At 46.5% G+C, this 18,238-nt stretch overlaps 4 protein-coding genes across 7 annotated transcripts; 3 read left to right on the top strand and 1 right to left on the bottom strand.

The window, feature by feature from the left end:
* The first annotated feature begins 82 nt into the window (after positions 1-82).
* Positions 83-4,175, top strand: fance (FA complementation group E). 2 transcript variants are annotated; one of them, XM_040193619.2, is made up of 10 exons: positions 88-379; positions 1,101-1,680; positions 1,901-1,945; positions 2,014-2,070; positions 2,389-2,532; positions 2,610-2,733; positions 2,931-3,006; positions 3,106-3,172; positions 3,263-3,388; positions 3,478-4,175. In XM_040193619.2, the coding sequence occupies exons 1-10, from the start codon at positions 180-182 to the stop codon at positions 3,580-3,582; spliced, it is 1,524 nt and encodes a 507-aa protein (XP_040049553.2). In that variant the 5' UTR covers positions 88-179; the 3' UTR covers positions 3,583-4,175. The 2 variants fall into 2 exon arrangements, with proteins under 2 accessions (XP_040049554.2, XP_040049553.2); XM_040193620.2 differs by lacking the exon at positions 2,014-2,070 and having other exon boundaries at positions 83-379.
* Positions 4,176-4,217: 42 nt separating this feature from the next.
* Positions 4,218-6,475, top strand: rpl10a (ribosomal protein L10a). Of its 2 annotated transcripts, none has more exons than XM_040193625.2 (6): positions 4,218-4,322; positions 4,749-4,820; positions 4,905-4,985; positions 5,530-5,678; positions 5,768-5,940; positions 6,259-6,475. In XM_040193625.2, exons 1-6 carry the CDS (start codon positions 4,318-4,320, stop codon positions 6,427-6,429), a joined length of 651 nt encoding a protein of 216 aa, XP_040049559.1. In that variant the 5' UTR covers positions 4,218-4,317; the 3' UTR covers positions 6,430-6,475. The 2 variants fall into 2 exon arrangements, with proteins under 2 accessions (XP_040049559.1, XP_040049560.1); XM_040193626.2 differs by having other exon boundaries at positions 4,223-4,322; positions 4,905-5,324.
* A 499-nt stretch (positions 6,476-6,974) lies between these two features.
* LOC120829491 (uncharacterized) lies at positions 6,975-10,779 on the top strand. Of its 2 annotated transcripts, none has more exons than XM_040193623.2 (13): positions 6,975-7,159; positions 7,243-7,318; positions 7,398-7,470; positions 7,565-7,592; positions 7,837-7,977; positions 8,075-8,206; positions 8,327-8,483; positions 8,558-8,598; positions 8,689-8,739; positions 8,830-8,978; positions 9,082-9,204; positions 9,424-9,537; positions 9,622-10,779. In XM_040193623.2, the coding sequence occupies exons 1-13, from the start codon at positions 7,148-7,150 to the stop codon at positions 9,767-9,769; spliced, it is 1,245 nt and encodes a 414-aa protein (XP_040049557.2). In that variant the 5' UTR covers positions 6,975-7,147; the 3' UTR covers positions 9,770-10,779. The 2 variants fall into 2 exon arrangements, with proteins under 2 accessions (XP_040049557.2, XP_040049556.2); XM_040193622.2 differs by having other exon boundaries at positions 6,996-7,159; positions 7,395-7,470.
* Positions 9,872-17,806, bottom strand: inavaa (innate immunity activator a). Its single transcript, XM_040193621.2, has 10 exons — positions 17,398-17,806; positions 13,367-13,463; positions 12,969-13,102; positions 12,744-12,866; positions 12,429-12,663; positions 12,294-12,347; positions 11,927-12,143; positions 11,620-11,766; positions 10,870-11,533; positions 9,872-10,636 (listed from the first exon to the last, which is right to left on the bottom strand). The coding sequence occupies exons 2-10, from the start codon at positions 13,428-13,430 to the stop codon at positions 10,544-10,546; spliced, it is 1,731 nt and encodes a 576-aa protein (XP_040049555.2). The 5' UTR covers positions 13,431-13,463; positions 17,398-17,806; the 3' UTR covers positions 9,872-10,543.
* Positions 17,807-18,238: the final 432 nt, after the last annotated feature.

The raw sequence follows: 18,238 nt of genomic DNA on the forward strand, positions 1-18,238 counted from the left end.
CATTGTTGCATGAAGAAACTGATTCGCTTTAGGAGGCTGGAAGTTGTCGTTTCTGACTTTCACCAGCAGGTGGAAGCTCCGCGCAGAAGCTTTGTGAAATGACGCTCGCGAAGAAGACGTTTCAATAACCGCGGCGGCGTTTGCTCCGCGGGGCTTCGGGTGTAAACCTTCCGGTTGGGATGTTGTTGAGTCGGTTTAACGGGCGGTCCAAGCTGCTGGTGCGGTCGCTTCTGTGCGGAACCTCCGGTGCCCTCAAAGCCCTGGACGTCTTCCACCGGCAGCAGCGGCTCGACCCGGACATGTCACTGTCCCCCTTGCTGGACGCACTGTGCCGGGACGAAGTAACGTGTTCGGGCACGGAAGCCCAGCCACTGACTGTGTAAGTAACTGCAGTCGCTTTGGTAATATGTGCGCGTCTGTTTTGGGATTAAATGGTTCCTGGAGAGCAGACCACCGGGAGAAGCTGTCCGGCCAGTTGTTCCGCATGCGCTTTTGCACCGGGCATTACGGTAGTGTGAAGTGAACACCAGATATGTCCCTTAAAGAATAAACCATCAAATGTAAGCAATTTGAATACCTTTTTCAAACAACGTAATTACTGTAAACTTTTAAGGAAAAGATTAATTTCAATTCTGTATACTTGTATTTAATATATGCAAAATAATAAATGTACCAGTATTTCATACTAACTACACTACATACAATCCAGAAACTTCAAGGTTAAACTAAGGAAGTACATTTAGGATTGATGTCATACCCCCCCTCCAGAGAATGTCATTCTAACATAGCATTTCAGAATAAAGGTCTCCTCCTGCAGACATTCTAACTTGATAGCATCCAAATGTCAGAATAAAAAGTGACTATCATAGTTTCATGTCAGATTTCTGTGCTTTTTCTAGTTTCCCCTACTAAATAAATTACTACACGCACGGCAATTCTGCACCGATATCTGTACAAATACGCCTGTGTATGCATTTGCTCGACTAACCCCTCAAAGTTCTAAACTTCAGGAACACTGACTTAAAATTGGTTGTATTGTTGACATCAACTATGAAACGTCCCCCGGCCTCACACTTTTTCTCCCCCCTCGCCTATTCCAGTCGACCCCTGGTGTGCCTGTTCCCTGCATTATTTAAACAAAACCTGCTGTCCTTCATCTATCTGGTCCACACGGTTCTTCCCCGGACGACGGTTCTTCATCTTCTCAAATGCCTCGGACAGGACCTTCATCCGAGCCCCTGGGTCGTTGCTCTGGTTAGACAGCTAGAAAGAGTCATTGGGACTTCTAGTGACCCCCCTCTGTACACCCCGCTATGCAGCCAGAGACTAAAGGCGCTGGCACAGCATTCGGGTGGTTTTGGCGGAACCGGAGGATGGGCCGTGTGCTTCAGCAGTCCAACAGAATCAGATTCTCCTCCCGAACCTGGTTTGTCAGAGCTGGCGACAAAAAGGAAAAGAACATCCAGCTCTGTGACTGTGGACTCAGATTGCGAGGAAACGGGACAGGAGAGTAAACGCAGGAAGGTGGATGTCCATGGTAGTGGATGTCACAATGTCGACCAATGCAGCGCTAAAGAGACCGCAGGAAGTTCTGAAAGCGAAGCTCCGGCAGAAACCCCTTGTGAAGAACCGCAACCGGAACCAGGCGCTCCATGTGATGCCCTTCCTGAACATATAAAGGTAAAGATCGTACTTCTATAGCAGAGACGCTAGAGACAGGGTTCATTTATCGCTTCTTTACTGAAAAAAGTTTTTCCATTTAATGAGACCCTCCTGATAACTAGTTTCCAAAGTGATCAAATCAAGTGTACTAATCAGACCATTGGGTTTGTATTCATCACATTTGTTACAGTTTTAATAGAAATACCCAAACCCTTTCTGATTTTGTGTTTTTTTTCAGATCTCTGTTCTTCAAATAAAAGAATTACTGGAAAGTCAGACAGAGGTACGTTGTTTTGTTTTTTCCAGCCAACACAGAGTAACATGTTATTCATTTAGTTACTCTGTTTGCAGTGGGACCAGATCTCCGTGGAAGTGGTAAAAGTTTTGAACCACTGTGACCCTGGCCAAGTATGTCCTCAACATTTTTGTTGTTCAACACTTAAATTGTTATATGTGGGAACTAAACCGCAACACCAATACTAATAAAGTCTCAGAAATTTGTAATTGAGTTCAGGCAACCAATATTTTACACTTCATGTAGAGCAGCACGACTATAAGAAGGTGGAAGATCAGACGGGCTATAAACCAGCACCAATTGTCACTTAAGCTTGTGCTTTAGAGCTAAACTCAAAAAGGGAGAAATACTCTTTCTGATCTGGGCGCTTTCACTCGTGTTTATACGTTTGCTTGCTGATCTGATTTCCCATCTCACCCTCTCCTGTTTAGGTGGTGGTGTTGTGCAGCATGCTGAGTTTGCCTGACTTACCTGAGCAAACTCTGCCTAACCTGTGCAGCAGTATTTTGGCCCCTGCTCTTGACTTCAGCTACAGCACGACCGCAACACTCATCAAGAGCCTTCTGCTGCAGAAGGTCCATCATAGGATGTGCAAAGATTTTGGAGGCTGTGTTGCTGTGTTTGAGACTGACAGGATGTCATTTTACCGCAGGTCCTTTCCCTGTCAGAACCGGCCTCCAGATGTTTAGTCACTGCAGTGACGTCGCTGTGCAGCCGCTATCCCAGACCAACGTGCGATGCTCTGATTGGACCAGTCCTTGAGGAAAAGGACATAGGTGAGGAACGGGTTGAGCTACGGACGAGGTCAGGGGTTATTAGTATGGCCTGTTGCGTCAGTTAGTTAAAGAGCAGTGGGCACGGAGTCGGTGTCCTGGTTAAAGTACATAAAAACAGGACCGATGTTTTGGAGGTATGACCTTGTTTCTCACCTCTTAGCCAAATCAATTAATTTTGAAGTTTGCTTTGTTTTCAGGGAACTTACAGGCTGAGCTGCTTAATAGACTGATAGAAGGCTGCTTGGATTCACATTACAGACTGCTCGTGCTCCAGTAAGAATTTTTTACAGCAGTAAAATGTCAAATAAGCGCAAAATAAAAGTCTCTTATGGTTATTAGTTGATTGTTTTTGCGATATTCTTACCCCTCCAGAATGACATTCAAAATATCTTGGAGTGAGGCTGTGCTCTCCGTTATCCACAGCTTGCTAGACTCCAAGGTAAGGGGAGCGTTTGTTTATTAATGCTGCAAGGCCACGTCCTCCTCATTGTTATTGAGTGGCCTGTTTTTTGCTGTTTTGTTTTTTCAGCTTGACTTCAGTGAAGAACTATTCACACAGTTCAGCGAACAGCTCCACAGCCAAGGTTCTCAATTCCCAAAGTCTGTGAAGTTTGCAAAACTAATGCTGACAGTCCTTACCAAATATAACAGTCATGTAAGTTTGTACATTGTGTCATGCATAGTGGCAGAGCAGTGCTTTACAGGATGACTAATCGTTCTGCATGTGTATCGTTGTTTCTCCAGGTGACGGCTGCACACAAACACTCCCTCCAAGTGTGCCTGATGGCGAATGAGACCTTCCTGAAAAAGTCACTCCAAGCTGCTTTGAAAAGAATATCACACACATGATTTTTTTCAGTCTTGATATACGTTAATAAAACTTATTTGTTGTTTCTTCCCAATTGTAAACAGCAGATGCACGTTTCGTGAAAAGAAGATACTAATGAACATGTGTTGGATTGTTTTCCTGCTCATTTATAGAAAAACTAATACAAGAGAAAAAATGTAATACTCATGACCTAAACTGATCTTCAGTATCACTCACTGTTAACAATTATTTTGTCTTTGCACATAACCGTTAAACTACTACTACTCCCTTTTTACACCTATGAATATATAAAATATGTATGATTCATTATACTATTATAATATTGAAACTAAAATGAAAAATTGGAATAAAATGTTATTTAGGCGATTTCAATTTTTTTTTGTTACTTCCCTTCTTCACCTACTTCTTTTTGACAATTTTAGACCTAATATTCTTTGACTTGATTTTTTTCCATCATGTTTTGAAACTTTTTATATTAATGACCAAATATATTTGAACTTTTAACATTTCATTTTTCAGCCTTAAATCTTTTTTCATGGATTTTGTTATTTATCTATTCCAGGGTGTATCTACTGCAAATCTTATAATAATAAACAAACTGGAATGTAATAAATGGGTTAAACGTGTTCAATAAAGTTGAGTTAAAAAAAACGTCGCCGCTTTTTGATGACGTAAGCTAAAGGACGCCTTTATCTTGCGTAATTTCCCTCTCCGCTTCCTTTTCTACGTAGCGTCGAGAGGGACGAGCCGCAAAAATGAGGTTAGACTCGCCGTAACTGATAAATGTCAAATAATACAGTTTCCACATCGAAACGAACTTCGAGACTCGTTTTCCACTAAAGTCTTGTCATTGAAGACCGTAGTTTTATTCAGTGGAGGTATTTGGCTGAAGCTAAATGTAATGTACGATACCGGCTCATCGGCCGCAGCAACGTCAGGACACCACGCTGAGTTTCCGAGACAATCCAATGGCATCCACACGTTAAACATGTGTTTTAGAGCACAATCGTTCATCGGATGTGTTTACTTGTCTTCCCTGATTATATAGTTCGAAATATTTTCGGTTTTTGTCAAATCTATTATGTTAGTCGTGTTTCCGCCGCAGACCATCGGACGTGTGCATGGTGGTGCTGCTCCGCCATCACTGTCTTAATACGTTTTCTGATTTTTGCTGCTTTTGTCACAGTAAGGTGTCCAGGGATGCGCTGTACGATGCCGTCAAGGAAGTCCTGCAGGGCTCCCTTACCAAGCAAAGGAAGTGAGTTGTCAAACCGGCTACATTTTCTGTCTTCTGATTTAAAAAAAGAGTAGCATACAACGTGTGACCATGTGTGTTTCTCAGGTTTACAGAGTCGGTGGAGCTGCAGATCAGCTTGAAAAACTATGATCCCCAGAAGGACAAGCGTTTCTCCGGCACTGTCAGGTTCGACCCTTAACTGTTTCACCCAACCTTTTCCCTGTGTGCTTCCTGCCCTGTCTGAGTTTACAAAACGGCCTGTAAATATGGCGATTAGTACTTAAAATCACTAAAAATGAAAGACCAGACAGGCCTGGGGCGGACATGGAGAAGTACTCTGGGTAGTCTGACCGAGCCGACCCAGCGCTGCTGGTGGAGGTGAAGCAGGCGGACCCCTACCCTGGGTCTTAAAACATGAGGGGAGGCATTGAGTTACTGAGCTGCTATGTTCATGTCCTCATGCCGACCAATTATCTTAATGTTGCCAAAGAGGTCAGCTGGACACCGGCCACGCTGGTGGTATGGGTAAGATTCCTTTTCCCACTCCTAAATGAGTCTAGTCTCCAGGCGATTTACGGGTTGAGTTTAATGAAAAAGGACTGTTCTGTAAACATTTCCATTGGAGAAGTTAACATGTGAGCTCACCCCTTGAATATGAACGTTTAATCAAACGTTGTGTGCTTGATGTGGGGCTGCGAGCATCGTCTCTAATGACTCTGAACCTCTGCAGGCTGAAGACTCTCCCCAGGCCCAAATTCTCAGTGTGCGTCTTGGGAGACCAGCAGCACTGTGACGAAGCTAAAGTTGCTGAGCTGCCACATATGGACATCGAGGCTCTCAAGAAGCTCAACAAGAACAAGAAGATGGTCAAGAAGCTCGGTATACAGTTTGCGCCCTAAATTGCCAAATGCCTGGTTTATGATTAGGAATTACTCCTGTAACACGGTTTCTCACTTTTCGCCCTCTAGCCAAGAAGTACGATGCCTTCCTGGCCTCAGAGTCTCTGATCAAGCAGATCCCTCGTATCCTGGGTCCTGGTCTGAACAAGGCTGGCAAGTTCCCCTCCCTGCTCACCCACAATGAGAACCTGAACACCAAGGTGGACGAGGTCAAATCCACCATCAAATTCCAGATGAAGAAGGTATGCGGAGCTAAATTAAATTCATAAATCAATGCCACTCAATTGGATATTGGGGAGCAATGGCACAAATACTGATAATTTCTGCTTTTAGCCGTTTCCCTGAAGCAGAGTTATTGAATTATACTGTTATATACTGAATTTAAAAGTTTTAACCAAGTTGTTCAATGATGAATTAATACTAAGCAATTAGTCATTCTGGATGACAAAGCCCCGGTCTCAGTCTTCTGAAAGAGTGACTGGTTGTGTTGACAACATTGAAGTTGCTCTGGTTGCTGGTATTTTGGTAACCGTTTTAACACATTGATCTTTGTGCTCTAGGTGCTGTGTCTGGCTGTAGCTGTAGGACACGTGAAGATGACTGAGGATGAGCTTGTGTACAACATCCACCTGGCCGTTAACTTCCTCGTGTCTCTGCTGAAGAAGAACTGGCAGAACGTGCGTGCCCTCTACGTGAAGAGCACCATGGGCAAACCCCAACGCCTCTACTAAGACTGCTTTTCTATCAATAAAAATGTGGAGATGCTCAAAGTTAAAAGTTGATTGTTTTTTTCTTTAGGTCAAATAGTTTTTTTTGTTTTTTTTAAAGCTGACTTTGTCAGTGCTTTATATCGTACTCAACGTAATTTTCTGGTTCAACTGTTAAGTCTAAAGATTAAAACGTAGCTTGTGTATATAATATATTTAGCTACTGGGTGTCTGATCTCAGTGGAGGGCCTTTCCCTATTATATAAACTCGTCGAATAAGGTGTAAGGAAAAGCCAAACCTTTGTACCTTAATGTACCCAAATACACATATATGGTATAGGACTTGCATACTGTATTGATTAAAACCAAAACCTAATACAGAATAAAAGTTAAGTGCACCACTTGGTTTCAAATGCTGTTAACAGTAAGAAAATGAGCATTTATCTAATTGTCAAATGGGTTATAAAATATAAGCGTATTTACCAAAGATGAAAGCTGCGCTACAGCCATGACTACCCATGAGCCTCTTGGGGCGGCTGTCGTCCTCTGGTTTGACTGGATCGCTTAATAGGATTATCTGTTCTTAGTGCAGGAGAAAGGCGGGGACTGGAACTTAAATCGATATATGTGCAGATTTCCAGCCGCAATGAAACATCCGGAGATGACTGAAGATTATTTGAACTTAATTTGGTTCTAACCCGAGGAAGACTGTTCTTGATAAAACGGAAGCTGATGTATAGTCATGACCACTCAGGTGAGTCGAATAATCTACCAGCTGTCCCACCTGATTACCGCTTTGAATGCACCGATCGTGTCTCAGTAACGCAAATGTTTCAGAACCAATCACAGCATGATGCAGAGACAAACGGCATCAGCCGGTCCACCACGTTGGACAGTGAGGACAGTGACGATGGTAACGGCTTCATATGTCCACACAAAGTCCTGACACCAGTGTCGTGGGGGTGCATTTAAATTGGGTTCTGTCCCAGCAGAAAGCAGTCGAGAGGAGCAGCCAATCACAAACTGGAACGAGCTGTCCATCATCGAGCGCGTCGGCCTCAACGGGTGACCCAGTGTGATTTTTTATCTGCCACACGTGTCATACCTTTAAAAACACCAGCTAATCTGACTCTCCGTCCCTTTTCTTCTTTCCTGACAGTGCGGAGCTGTCAGAGAAAGATTTGGAGGTAAAGTACTACATGTTCGTATGTTGCTCTCTTAACGCTCTTCACATCTCAGCGACGGTGGACGTGTTCAAATGTTAGCTTTTTAGAAGCCTGTACTAACAGGAGGAACGATTGCAACAACCAGCAACCTGTTCCACATGTGCAGCCGTCTATTTTTTAAAGACGGACGTGAAAGATTGTGAGCCTGTCCCTCATAATTTACGTATAAAGAATACGGCTGTTGTTGTTGTTGTTATGCTCCCAGGCGGCCTTCTCTCAGATCGCGCTGGCCTCGCGCTGTGATCAGTTCACCCTGAAGCAGCGGCTGCAGGCCGAGGAGCACGCGCGCAACCTGGCCGAGGACAACGTCCAGCTGGAGCTCGCCAGAGGCCGGGAGACGCTGGAGGTGCGGGTTCATGACTGATGCTGCGAAATGCACTTTTGGATGACGCTGCCACAGAGCAGGTGCTCCCGTGTGTGTCTGTGCGTGTGTGTGTTTTTAGACGCTGAAGGGCCTGTGTCTGGACAGTAAGCGCAGCAAGATCCTGCAGAGGCTGGAGCTGTCTCTGGACATCCTCGGTGGGACCGTGGAACGAATCTCCAACACGGCGGAGGTGCTGGGCGCCGTGCACCAGGTACCGGGTGGATCACTACCACGTAGGAATGTGACCTCTGATCTGACCTTTGGGTTTAGGCCCTAGAGCCCTCACCCAAATCTCACCATGTGGGCTTTCAACAACCAATGTTGTTTTTAGGAGGCTCGAGTGAGTCGAGCAGTGGGGCTCCTGGTGGCCCACGTGGAGAACCTGAGGAGACAACACGATAGAAACATGTTGGAGCTGGAGGACGCCAAGAAGACGATCCAGCTGCAGAACTCCTGCAGAAGCGCCGTGAACCCGAACGCGTCTCCAGGTCTGTCCTGCCTGCCGGCGTTTGTCTTGCTCGTTCATCATCACTTATTATTTCACAGAATTTTCTCCTTCTAGATCCAGAGGAAAGTGAAGGCAGAAAGAAAAACTCTCAGCAGGTGAGCAGCTTTTCGGCTGATTGCCACATTTGATACGGGAACACTCTGCTCATCATGACTCCAATCGGCCTTTTATTTGCATTCTTTCAGAACAGTGGTCGTCGCAGAGTCAGCGTAACGCTGATTCCGACCCAAATCCAGGTGAGGAGGTTTCATAAGAGAACTTTCTTCACAACTGTCCTCATTTGTAAAACCCAAATCATCTGAGCGTCGTCGCCTGTGTCTCTACAGGAGAAGATCAAGCTAGACGCGGATAAAAAAGCTCTCCGTGGAAGGTCCGTCAGCAAGGACTCCTTCCTCTCACACTCGTCTCCCCCCCTGGGCTCCGAGTCCTGCTGCCCCGCCGGGACCAAGGCTGACGGCTCCCTCGCGGACAGCAGGTGGACCACAGCGAGTCATCCCCTCGCTCTTTGTACCCCGGCCCGAGGGATCGGGACGATGAGCGTCACCCCATCTCCCCTTTTTCTTCTGCGTGTTTTTCAGGCCGGTGGATCCAGAAGAAACTCTGTCAGGAGCTCCAGCTGCTGAGCTCCTTCCCCCGCCGGCCCCCGGCCCCGAGGGCCGCCCATCGAAACATCAGGGCAGCAGAAAGTTACGCGACAAAAAGTACGGAACCGCTGATAATGAACACAAATAGCAGTATCATTAATGATAACAATAAAACCTGCACTGTGACTGAAACCCTCTTTATACATGTGACATCTGTGTCATTCTAGCTTTTTAAAAGGCTCAATCAGCGAAGGGCCTTTTCTGTTCATCCACCCTTTGCACCTTCACATTGACCCTGTGCTGGGAAGAGTGTGACCTCACTGTGTTTTGTTGCAGCTCCCCTCTGGATTCGCTACGTCACAGACACAAGGGCAAAGCCGCGTTATCAAAGAAAAAAGCAGACAAGGACAAAAAGAGCGCCACCGCTTACCGGCGGCCTTCTCCGAGCACGTAAGTCAACAAACGCTTTATTTAAAAAAAAAAGGGCCGTGGGTTTTTTTTTCCTTCCGGGCGCTGACCGGCTGCTCTCCTCAGGTGCGGCTCCTGGTGGGGACGGCGTCCCCCGGCTCGCTGGGTGCTACGCTGTCGCTGGGCGCTGCTCCTCGTGTACCTGCTCGTGCTTTTCTGCGTCGTAACGCTGACCTGCGTCCTGTGGAAGCTTCACGATGAAGGAAATCTGTGACTCACTCTCAGTCTTTTTGGACATAAAACAGGAATAACAATTGTGTTTTGTTCTTGAAATACTTCTTTTATCTTCTAGAAAACAAAAGCCACAAACTTTCAATTTTTGGCTGTATTTTTTTTATTATAAATATAGAAAACATCAAAACTGGTAAAATCACTTTGTTAGTTAGAAAAACACCATACTGATGTAAAAAACATCCCTCAAACTACCGTTCAAGGCATCAGTGATTAATTATTAAGAGTTAATTGCAAACATTAAGATTCAACTCACTTCACATCATGCCTAGATTTCATTTTGAACTACATATGTATGTATATTTATATACTATTTGGTCCAGCATATTTTCAGGTATTTATGTTGCAAAGGGGGAAACTCATCAAAAGATAAATATAATAAAACAAATTATATTAGAATGGCGATATTTTGTCAAAAACTACTGTAGATGAATTTTATGTGCAAAATGTGTGCCAGACACAAGGAATTTCAGCATCAGAGTTTTAAATCGGTGTAGTCTTAATCTCAATTCACATCAGAACTTTTAGAAGCATTGATTAGAAGGCAATTTAAAATAAATTAAACTTACATTAAGTTTTAAATAGAAAGACGAGAGAACTGTGCTCAGCGGAGTCCCATTAGGGATACGTTTTCTGCATCATGTCAAAATACAATCTCACAGAGAGTCCACAGACTTAATAAATACAGGAATAAATAGAGCTGGATACCACACATCCAACTGAGCATGTGGAGGAGGAGGAGGAGCAGAGGTCAGAGCTACACCTGACTCACGATCTCAGCGTCCTCCGCGATGAACCACTGGACTGGAGTCCCGTCCGCCGCTCTCTGGAGGATCACATCACCTGAACCCTGTGACAAGACAAGACGTCAGGGTTCATCCTACACGGTCCATACATACAGATATTTTATATCTGATTAGTTGATCAGAAAACTCTTGATGATTGATTTCAGTCATTTTTCAAACAAAATTAAAAGGATGTTTCCAGCCCTCCGGTCTTGCTTCTTGTGTCTTAATTTTATTGCGAACTCATTACTACAACAATCAAAATCAATTTATTAAGAAAAAAATAGGCGCAGTCTACCTGTTTGAACGGAGGCAGGTGAGCTGTCGCGGCGCTCAGCTGGTCCTCGCCGCTCGGCCTCAGCTTCTGCAGCTGGTTCCTCTGGTGCCACGACTTCAACTCCTCGGAAACAATGTCCCGGGGCATCAGCATGACGGCGTGGTTCGGGTACTCGTTCAGAGATGGCGTTCGCACCAGCCTGGTGTAAGGCGGAGGGGCCTTCGGGACTCTCCTCGTGGACGACGCCCCCCCCTGCCACTGTCTTTGCTGAGGGCTGTGTGCCACAGTTGGAGGGGACAGGAAGCGCTGTCCCGTGGCCACGTCTTGAGGGGCGAGGGCGCCGTCTTCCACACTCGCCGTAACGTAGCCGGGCCTGAGCCGAGGCCGGCTGGTGTTCTTCAGTGAGCCGGCGGGGCTGGAGGGCCCTTTCTTTTGGGCTCCGAAGTGGAATCTGTACGGCGGCGGGCAGCGCTTCGGGAGGTCGGGGGCTCCGTCCCCGCCCGGAGAACTAATGTAGGAGGAGGACGAGTGCTCCGAGCTGCTGTCCTCCGAGCTGGACTGGTAAGGGCGCAAGGGGCAGTAGTCCGGGGAGCGCACCAGGAAGTCGGCCAGGTAGCGCCGCTGGGGAGGCTTGGCTCCCCCCCGATTGTTCTCCTTGTCCGCTGGGGGCTTCGTCTTAGGAAGCCTGAGGAGACACATCACGGGAGATCGTTAGGTCATAGTCAGCATGTTGAGGTGCTCTTTGCGCACTAATCTGACTTCTCTGTGCACCTGAAGGACTGGGAGCCCTGTCGGCGTACGTGCAGCTCGGGCGTAGAGGGGGCGCTGCTGGAGTTGTTCTGACGCAGGGCCGTGTTTTTTATAAACTGAGACAGAGGAATGATGCTGTCACCTGACATCTGGGTTCCTGCTGGACTGCTGCACACAACAACAGGAAAGATGATGTGAGACTTGCAATGCATCTTGTGAGATATGAATGCTCACAATTTTATTTTTCTAGAGGTTTAATAATAGTTATAGTCATGCTAACGCAGCGGTTGTGTGTTCACTGGGTACCTAATACACTTTAGACTCGTACCTCGACCTGCTGCTACAACTAGACGGAGGCTTTGTGGCCCTCTGGTACGGCTGATCCAGACTGGACTCTTTCCATGGAGAGTTCTGGATGGGGGAGCGCTGACTCTGCACACTGGGCTGACCGGGTGACTGCTGTAGGGTTGTGGCTGACAGCTGGATGGGGTCTGAATAGGAAGTGGCCAACGCGGGAGGAGAGAGAGGGCCGGGCGAGCCCGCATCTGTGGACGATCACAGAGAACATCAAACAGTCGGCATCCCGCCGCTCATCCAAAATATCCTGTGCGTCCGGTCTCAATCTGAGCATGACCATCGGAGAGTGATGGTTAATCCTCAAAAAGGTGACGGGTATAAATGTACTCTTCACTCACCATCATCCAGTGCAACCACATCAGACAGGGAGCTGTCATCAGACATGCACACACCTGTAGGCAGAAAGGGAACATTTAAAGAGGACCTGGATGTGTTTATTTGTCTGGCCTGAAGGGGGCAGCAGAGTCACTCACCTTTGTTTTGTTTGTGTGAGATGCTCACGCACGGAGAGTTGCACTCGCTGTTGATCCTGATCTGGAACACGGCCTCCTGCAGATCCTTCACCTTCTTCTCCTCCCTCTTGCACTGCTGCAGCCGGCTCTTCTTCTGTGGTTTGCTGAGGTTGCCCTCCAGGGACAGTTTGCGGGCCGCCTCGTAAATCTGCCGCTGAAGAGCCAAGTCGGTTTCCAGCACCTGGAGCTCCGAATCCTACGATAAATATTTAGGTTTAGCTGATGGATTCTAGTATTTTCCCACCAAAAATAGCAAACGCTGATTGAGGCCCATACCTGTTTATCCAGATGAATTAGATCTTCGTCAAGCTTAAAGCAAGCTCCAATCCTCCTTCTGACCCGAGGAAGCTTCTCATCGGGCATCAGAGGGTAGTCCGAGGGCAGTTTACCAGTCAGCTCCTGTGAATTCAAAATAAAAGCTTAGATAACAAGTAGGTGTGATCTTTGTCCTAATAAACATGTTTGTAGCATGTGCCTTATTTGAATGTAGGAATGACTCACTGCCTCCCTGATGCAGAGCGTCCTGAGCTGCAGGAGGCAGAGCTCCAGACGCTCCTCCAGAGACTGATGCTTCAGCTTCAGTGCTCGGGTGTGTGTGATCAGGTCCTTCCCCGGGCTGCTGGGGCTTTCTGGGCCTGCAGCAAACACGCAGAAGAGCCGGTCAGACTTTACTCATCACAATCTTAATCACCCATGAAAAGAAATTGTTTTATTTATTATGTCACAATCGTCTGTTAAAGTGTCGAGGAAACAAAGTTTGAGTTGTTCGAGTATAACAATGAGCACAGCAATGTGACATGCAACCTTGTCCCTAGCACACTGTTCATGTCCATGGTGCCCTAAACTATAAGAGGACGTACGTTGGAATCGGATGCCGTGCTTTGCGGTGATGTTCTTACCAGAGTGGACGATAATCCCGCTGTCGGTGTCGCTGATCTCCTCTTTACTCTCGATCGCAGTCATCTCGACTGTCTGCACTTCTCTATTTTAGAGTACCTGTTGAAATAAGCAGATATTATTAGTTATTATACGGTAACTCTGTAACAAGTCAGACGGACCACTTCTAAGAATACCGCCTCTCCTGTTGTTTTTCCTCCACATGGCTTCATTTATGCTCCCTGCTGCTGCTTTGCTTAACAAAAGTGAATGACTGGCGAGTGTCCTTTCACACACTTATCCATGCAGCTCTCCATCTCCCCTCCTCCTCCTCCACTTCTTTCTCCCTCCCAATGCTGCCGCTGAAAAGAGGCAGACCCCCCCCATGCTTGACTCGGCACACATGCAGGGGTTAATCCGAATCGGGTGGGCGCCATGGCGACGGGGCCCGGCGCGGCTGGCCCGGGGGAGCGTGTCGCCGTGAGGCGTGTCACGGGGCGTTTAAAGAGCCCAGACCCCGAAAAAAGAAAGCAGATGGCCGCAGGAATTACCCCGCGCACGGACTGCACCTGTTCCGCCCCCCCAACCCCCTCCACACACACACACACACACACACACCCCTCTGCTCCTATTCAACCAGTGTGCAGAAAACCCTCTGGGGGGCCTTGAAGTGGAAGAATGTCTCAATGCGAGGCCTGTCCACGCAGCGTCACACCACGAGATCCCCGCTGACTCGCGTGCAGCGCGGCCCGCTTCACTAACGCGCTTTCACAAAATGGGCAAAAGCTATTTGGGTTTACGGCCCAAAATGGCTCTGCCGGATTGTTGCCGTCCACCAAAACCTCTGATCATAAACAACAACAACAAAAAAACTAAACGTGGAGAAGAATAAAAGCAAGAAGGAAAACAATCGATGCGACCGCAAATTGTAGATAGCGTTTAAGGATAAGTGTGTCGGGGCTTCTAAAAACACAACTACTGGGTCTGTGTTTTTTGGTGAAATCGCCTTAGGAGGAGAGAGATAAAACTTGCTGCCCTTATTATTTCAGTTTTGTAGGTCAATGAATTCATTCTGGATCTCACATGCTTGCCACCGCCTCAGACTTCCCTTGCAGAAGGCCAGCACAGCATCGCAGGCACTAACATGATTAAAGCCGATTATCAGCCTCACTGACACTGCTTCAATGCCACACATTCATCGAATGACACGTGATGATCTGTATTAATATCATGAAAACAAAGTGCATACAATAAAAAAAGACGAGGTGTTTGTTTTAGTGAGGGGACACAAGATGAGTTGAAAACAGACAGCGCATGAACGCATGTGATTCTAGGGCGGGCCGTGTATAATCCTCAGCGCTCGTCTCATCCTTTATCTTTTGAGATCGGTATCGGGCCTTTTCCTGTGGGGACCAGTGGGACAGTGAGAGAGACAGGATATTATTGTGTATCCCTTTCTCCACCACAACTCATGTGAACTGACGCAGCCGTGAGCAGCCATATTAGTACAATGAGCCACAGGCAGCTTGAGTCAGTAAAACAACACTGCAACAAAGGCCCCGTATGCAGCGTCCAGGCCTAATAATCTGCTGTGGGCCTCAATATCTGCTGACAACTCCGCTTGGGTTGTTGGGCCAACATTGAGACGAGGCTGCAATGAGACGTGGGGAAAGGAACAGGGCGTGAGGTTGAGACCTGCTCCACTCTCACTGAGACACACGCGGCTCCATCTCCAACCAAAGACGTCAACAGGAATCCAGCGAGGTAATCGGAGACAGGCAGGGTGATGTGGGATTTACCCACTTACACCCAATAACTCTCGAGACTTTCACAAGAGTCTGTGGTGGGAGGGCTAGACTGAGTGAGTGGGTGGGTGGTGAGTTTGGGTAAAACAGCAGATCTCATTAGAGGTTGCAGCTCACTGCCAGGACGTTGATATCATTTGCTTTCATTAAAAAAAAAACCCTAAAAAAAACCCTGGAAGCCGTGGGAGTGTTTAATTTCCTGACGGTGTAGCCGCTGATAGCACAGTCTCCACCCGGCTTGATTGATGTAGTCATAACATCTTAACTGTGTTGCGTGCGATCGCTGTTGAACAGGGAATACACAAGCACAGTACAGCCCATCCTCGCCGCTCGCCGGACCGGGACGGTGTAACATCTACGGAAGTGGTTGTTTATGGCAAGAGATGGTGATGTGGATTCACTGTCTCCCCGACCCCCCCCCCACCCTTTCCCATGAGGCTTCGGAGCTGCGATCTCCTGGAATGCCGCCACCACCACCGCCCGCGTTCATTACCACTGTGGTCGGCCTTGGAATTACCAACGGGGGACCGGCCTCGCAGAGGAAACAGTGAGGGATGGCCCCGTTCAAACCCTGTAATTAAGACTCTCCACCGAGTGCTGATACTATGGAAGAAACCAAACGACCTTACAGCATGCCTCGTTTTAAGAGTCGGGGGGGGGGGGGGGGTGGGAGCCAAAATCCATTCAGCAGAATGGATCCACTCTGCACACAATATGCCCCGCTGGATAAAAAGTGCATCAATGCGGGGGGAGAGGCAGGAGAGAAAAAAAAAATGAAGTGTTGTATTACAAAGCACGTCACTAAAGTCGGACCTTTGTCTTGAGAAGCAGTGCCGTGTGGCAACAGACTGCAGCAAAAAGCAGTCGAGAGGCTGTAATCACATTCAAAGTGTGTCCTCCACACTGTCAGCACGCTTCCTGTGAGATATGAACTTTGTTAAATAGTGGACGAGTCAGTTCTAGTCGTGCAGCAGAGACAATGGAGGGTTAACAGGCACTGCGTCGGGCCTGCGCTCAGTCACTGGACGCCATATGTTGGCCAGACACACCAGCTCTATCAGCGGTAATTCACAAGGCAAAAAGAGATGCTCCATTGTTCTCCAGAGGCTGAAGGGCTGACCAGGGGATCATGACACCCCGTCCCCCTGACTCATCATGTGTGAGGCCTCTGAATGGACCCCGATGGTCAACTCGGGCTCCGGGCAGGATGTGGTCGTAGCTTTTCTCCCACAAGTACCCACCGTTTACAAAAGAACCGGGGGCGGGCGGGTGGGGGGGGGCAGGGGCATGAAAACACAGAGGTGTTGTCTTTAGCACCACGGTAGCACAGCACGTCTGTCACCGCGTGGACTGAAAGCGATGGTGTTTATTCGGCTGCGTTGGGCACAAACAGGAGCCACCGAGCAGCCTGCTGGCCCAACATGAATCCTACAGTAGTAGTTTGTCAGTGAAAGACAACTGTTCATATTCATGGTACAAGTCACAGAAGGGCTTAAAAAACAAAACAATCAATGATAACTGCTTTGTCTAATGGTTGTAATTCAGTGAATTAACCTTCTGCATACTCGTATGTTCATTTAGCAGGTGTTAGACAGACGTTGTTTTTTTCATTGAGGAGGAGTGGTTGAAGTATTTCAATGTTTTTCAGATCCTCACATTACTTTACAATTCAAATATGGCAATACCACATATGAAAATATTCCATTTCAAATCCTGTGTCCGTAATTTGGCTGAAGTAAAAGCGCAAATAATATACTCACAGAAATAAAAGTTGTATACATTTCTTTAAGTTTTATTTTTTTAGTCCAAGGGACTGGTAACTATAGCTGTAAAATAAATGGAGAGAAGTAAAAAGTATCTTTCTTCTTTTGTATTGAAGTAGTTGTGAAAAGTAGAGGGTAGCATTAAGTGAAATACTTGAAAATTGCAAGTACCTCATGATTGTTGGGAAGATGAGTAACGTTACATGCACATTCCGTTGAGTGAATCATTTCCCTTACGGTTTCTTTTTTTAACTTTACAGCACTGAAGACAAGTAAACAAGGACATGTTTTAAAGAAACAGCAGTTTTAAAGAAAAACATAATTTTCGGTTAAACTAATTGCCCTGTGATGGTGCTTTAACTTTCTACTCTGTAACATCATCCTCTCACACTTCCTCCAACCTAATTACCTTAATTATCCTTCCCTGTACGATACCTTCCCTTTACATATTATGCTTCTGACCCATAGAAGGTCCTGTGTACTCACCTTGTAGAGTAATATCTGCTCCTCTACAGCATCTTCTATGAGACAGCAGGAGGCGTTCAGACTTTCTCTGGTCAGATGTGAAAGCGACGCCTAGGACATCTGCTTCGGACGACTCCACTTTCTCGGGAAAGGTGGCGACGCCGGATTCCTTTTTAACAACACATTTCTTTTCAAATGAAACTAGAGCTTCTATTGAATTAAATGTAGTGTTTACAGTGTTTGCCTACGTATAAATAGGCAAGTATCACTAAAGTAAGATTTAAACAGGGATAGATACATCCAGTAGTGTCGGTAATCTCACCGGATTATTTTGTAATGGTTTGGTCCGACTCTTCCGACCATCCAGACACGCTCTGCGTATTTACATAGCACGCGACTCACTGAGCAGGCTTTTAATTTGAAAAGAGCCGCAGAAGAAGAATGGCGAGTCCAGTTGAGACAAAGCTCAGGACAGCTGGTCAGCAGTGATGGTGGTGAACAAACTCCCACTTCATTCCACTATGAGACAAAAACGCTGATGAGCCCCTCGTTCATCCAAAAAACTATTCAAATGATTATAAGTAAATAAACTACATTTGGTTTACTGGCAGTTGAAGAATATTTGATGAATTTTTGGATACTTTGATGTTTCATTATTTTAAAAAATATGTTGTGTTATTATTTTAGTTGCTCTATCATTTTGTACTAGGTGTAGCAGCTAATAATGTATGCCTAACTAGTAAACTCTGCTTTAATCGAAAACTCTACATACTCTCTATTTGATGTCAACAGGACAGCCAGCCTCCACTACATTTCAGAGGGAAACATACTTTTTTAACCGATTTTAGAATCAATGCAAATA

The sequence above is a fragment of the Gasterosteus aculeatus genome, chromosome 2 (assembly GCF_964276395.1).
Source record: "Gasterosteus aculeatus chromosome 2, fGasAcu3.hap1.1, whole genome shotgun sequence".
NCBI classification, from domain to species: domain Eukaryota; kingdom Metazoa; phylum Chordata; class Actinopteri; order Perciformes; family Gasterosteidae; genus Gasterosteus; species Gasterosteus aculeatus.

What these genes read in the sequence shown, in the direction of transcription:
- LOC120829491 (XM_040193622.2), top strand. An exon ending in GAAAGAAAAACTCTCAGCAG is followed by an intron (nt 8,599 to 8,688) that starts GTGAGCAGCTTT and finishes GCATTCTTTCAG; the next exon opens with AACAGTGGTCGTCGCAGAGT. An exon ending in CGGCGGCCTTCTCCGAGCAC is followed by an intron (nt 9,538 to 9,621) that starts GTAAGTCAACAA and finishes TGCTCTCCTCAG; the next exon opens with GTGCGGCTCCTGGTGGGGAC.
- rpl10a (XM_040193625.2), top strand. An exon ending in TCCCTTACCAAGCAAAGGAA is followed by an intron (nt 4,821 to 4,904) that starts GTGAGTTGTCAA and finishes TGTGTTTCTCAG; the next exon opens with GTTTACAGAGTCGGTGGAGC. An exon ending in CGTTTCTCCGGCACTGTCAG is followed by an intron (nt 4,986 to 5,529) that starts GTTCGACCCTTA and finishes GAACCTCTGCAG; the next exon opens with GCTGAAGACTCTCCCCAGGC.
- fance (XM_040193619.2), top strand. Translation starts at nt 180, where the DNA reads ATGTTGTTGAGTCGGTTTAACGGGCGGTCCAAGCTGCTGGTGCGGTCG. An exon ending in AGAGCCTTCTGCTGCAGAAG is followed by an intron (nt 2,533 to 2,609) that starts GTCCATCATAGG and finishes ATTTTACCGCAG; the next exon opens with GTCCTTTCCCTGTCAGAACC. An exon ending in CCTTGAGGAAAAGGACATAG is followed by an intron (nt 2,734 to 2,930) that starts GTGAGGAACGGG and finishes CTTTGTTTTCAG; the next exon opens with GGAACTTACAGGCTGAGCTG.
- inavaa (XM_040193621.2), bottom strand. Translation starts at nt 13,430, where the DNA reads ATGACTGCGATCGAGAGTAAAGAGGAGATCAGCGACACCGACAGCGGG. An exon ending in CTCACACAAACAAAACAAAG is followed by an intron (nt 12,348 to 12,428) that starts GTGAGTGACTCT and finishes TTCTGCCTACAG; the next exon opens with GTGTGTGCATGTCTGATGAC. An exon ending in ACCTGCCTCCGTTCAAACAG is followed by an intron (nt 10,637 to 10,869) that starts GTAGACTGCGCC and finishes GTCTTGTCACAG; the next exon opens with GGTTCAGGTGATGTGATCCT.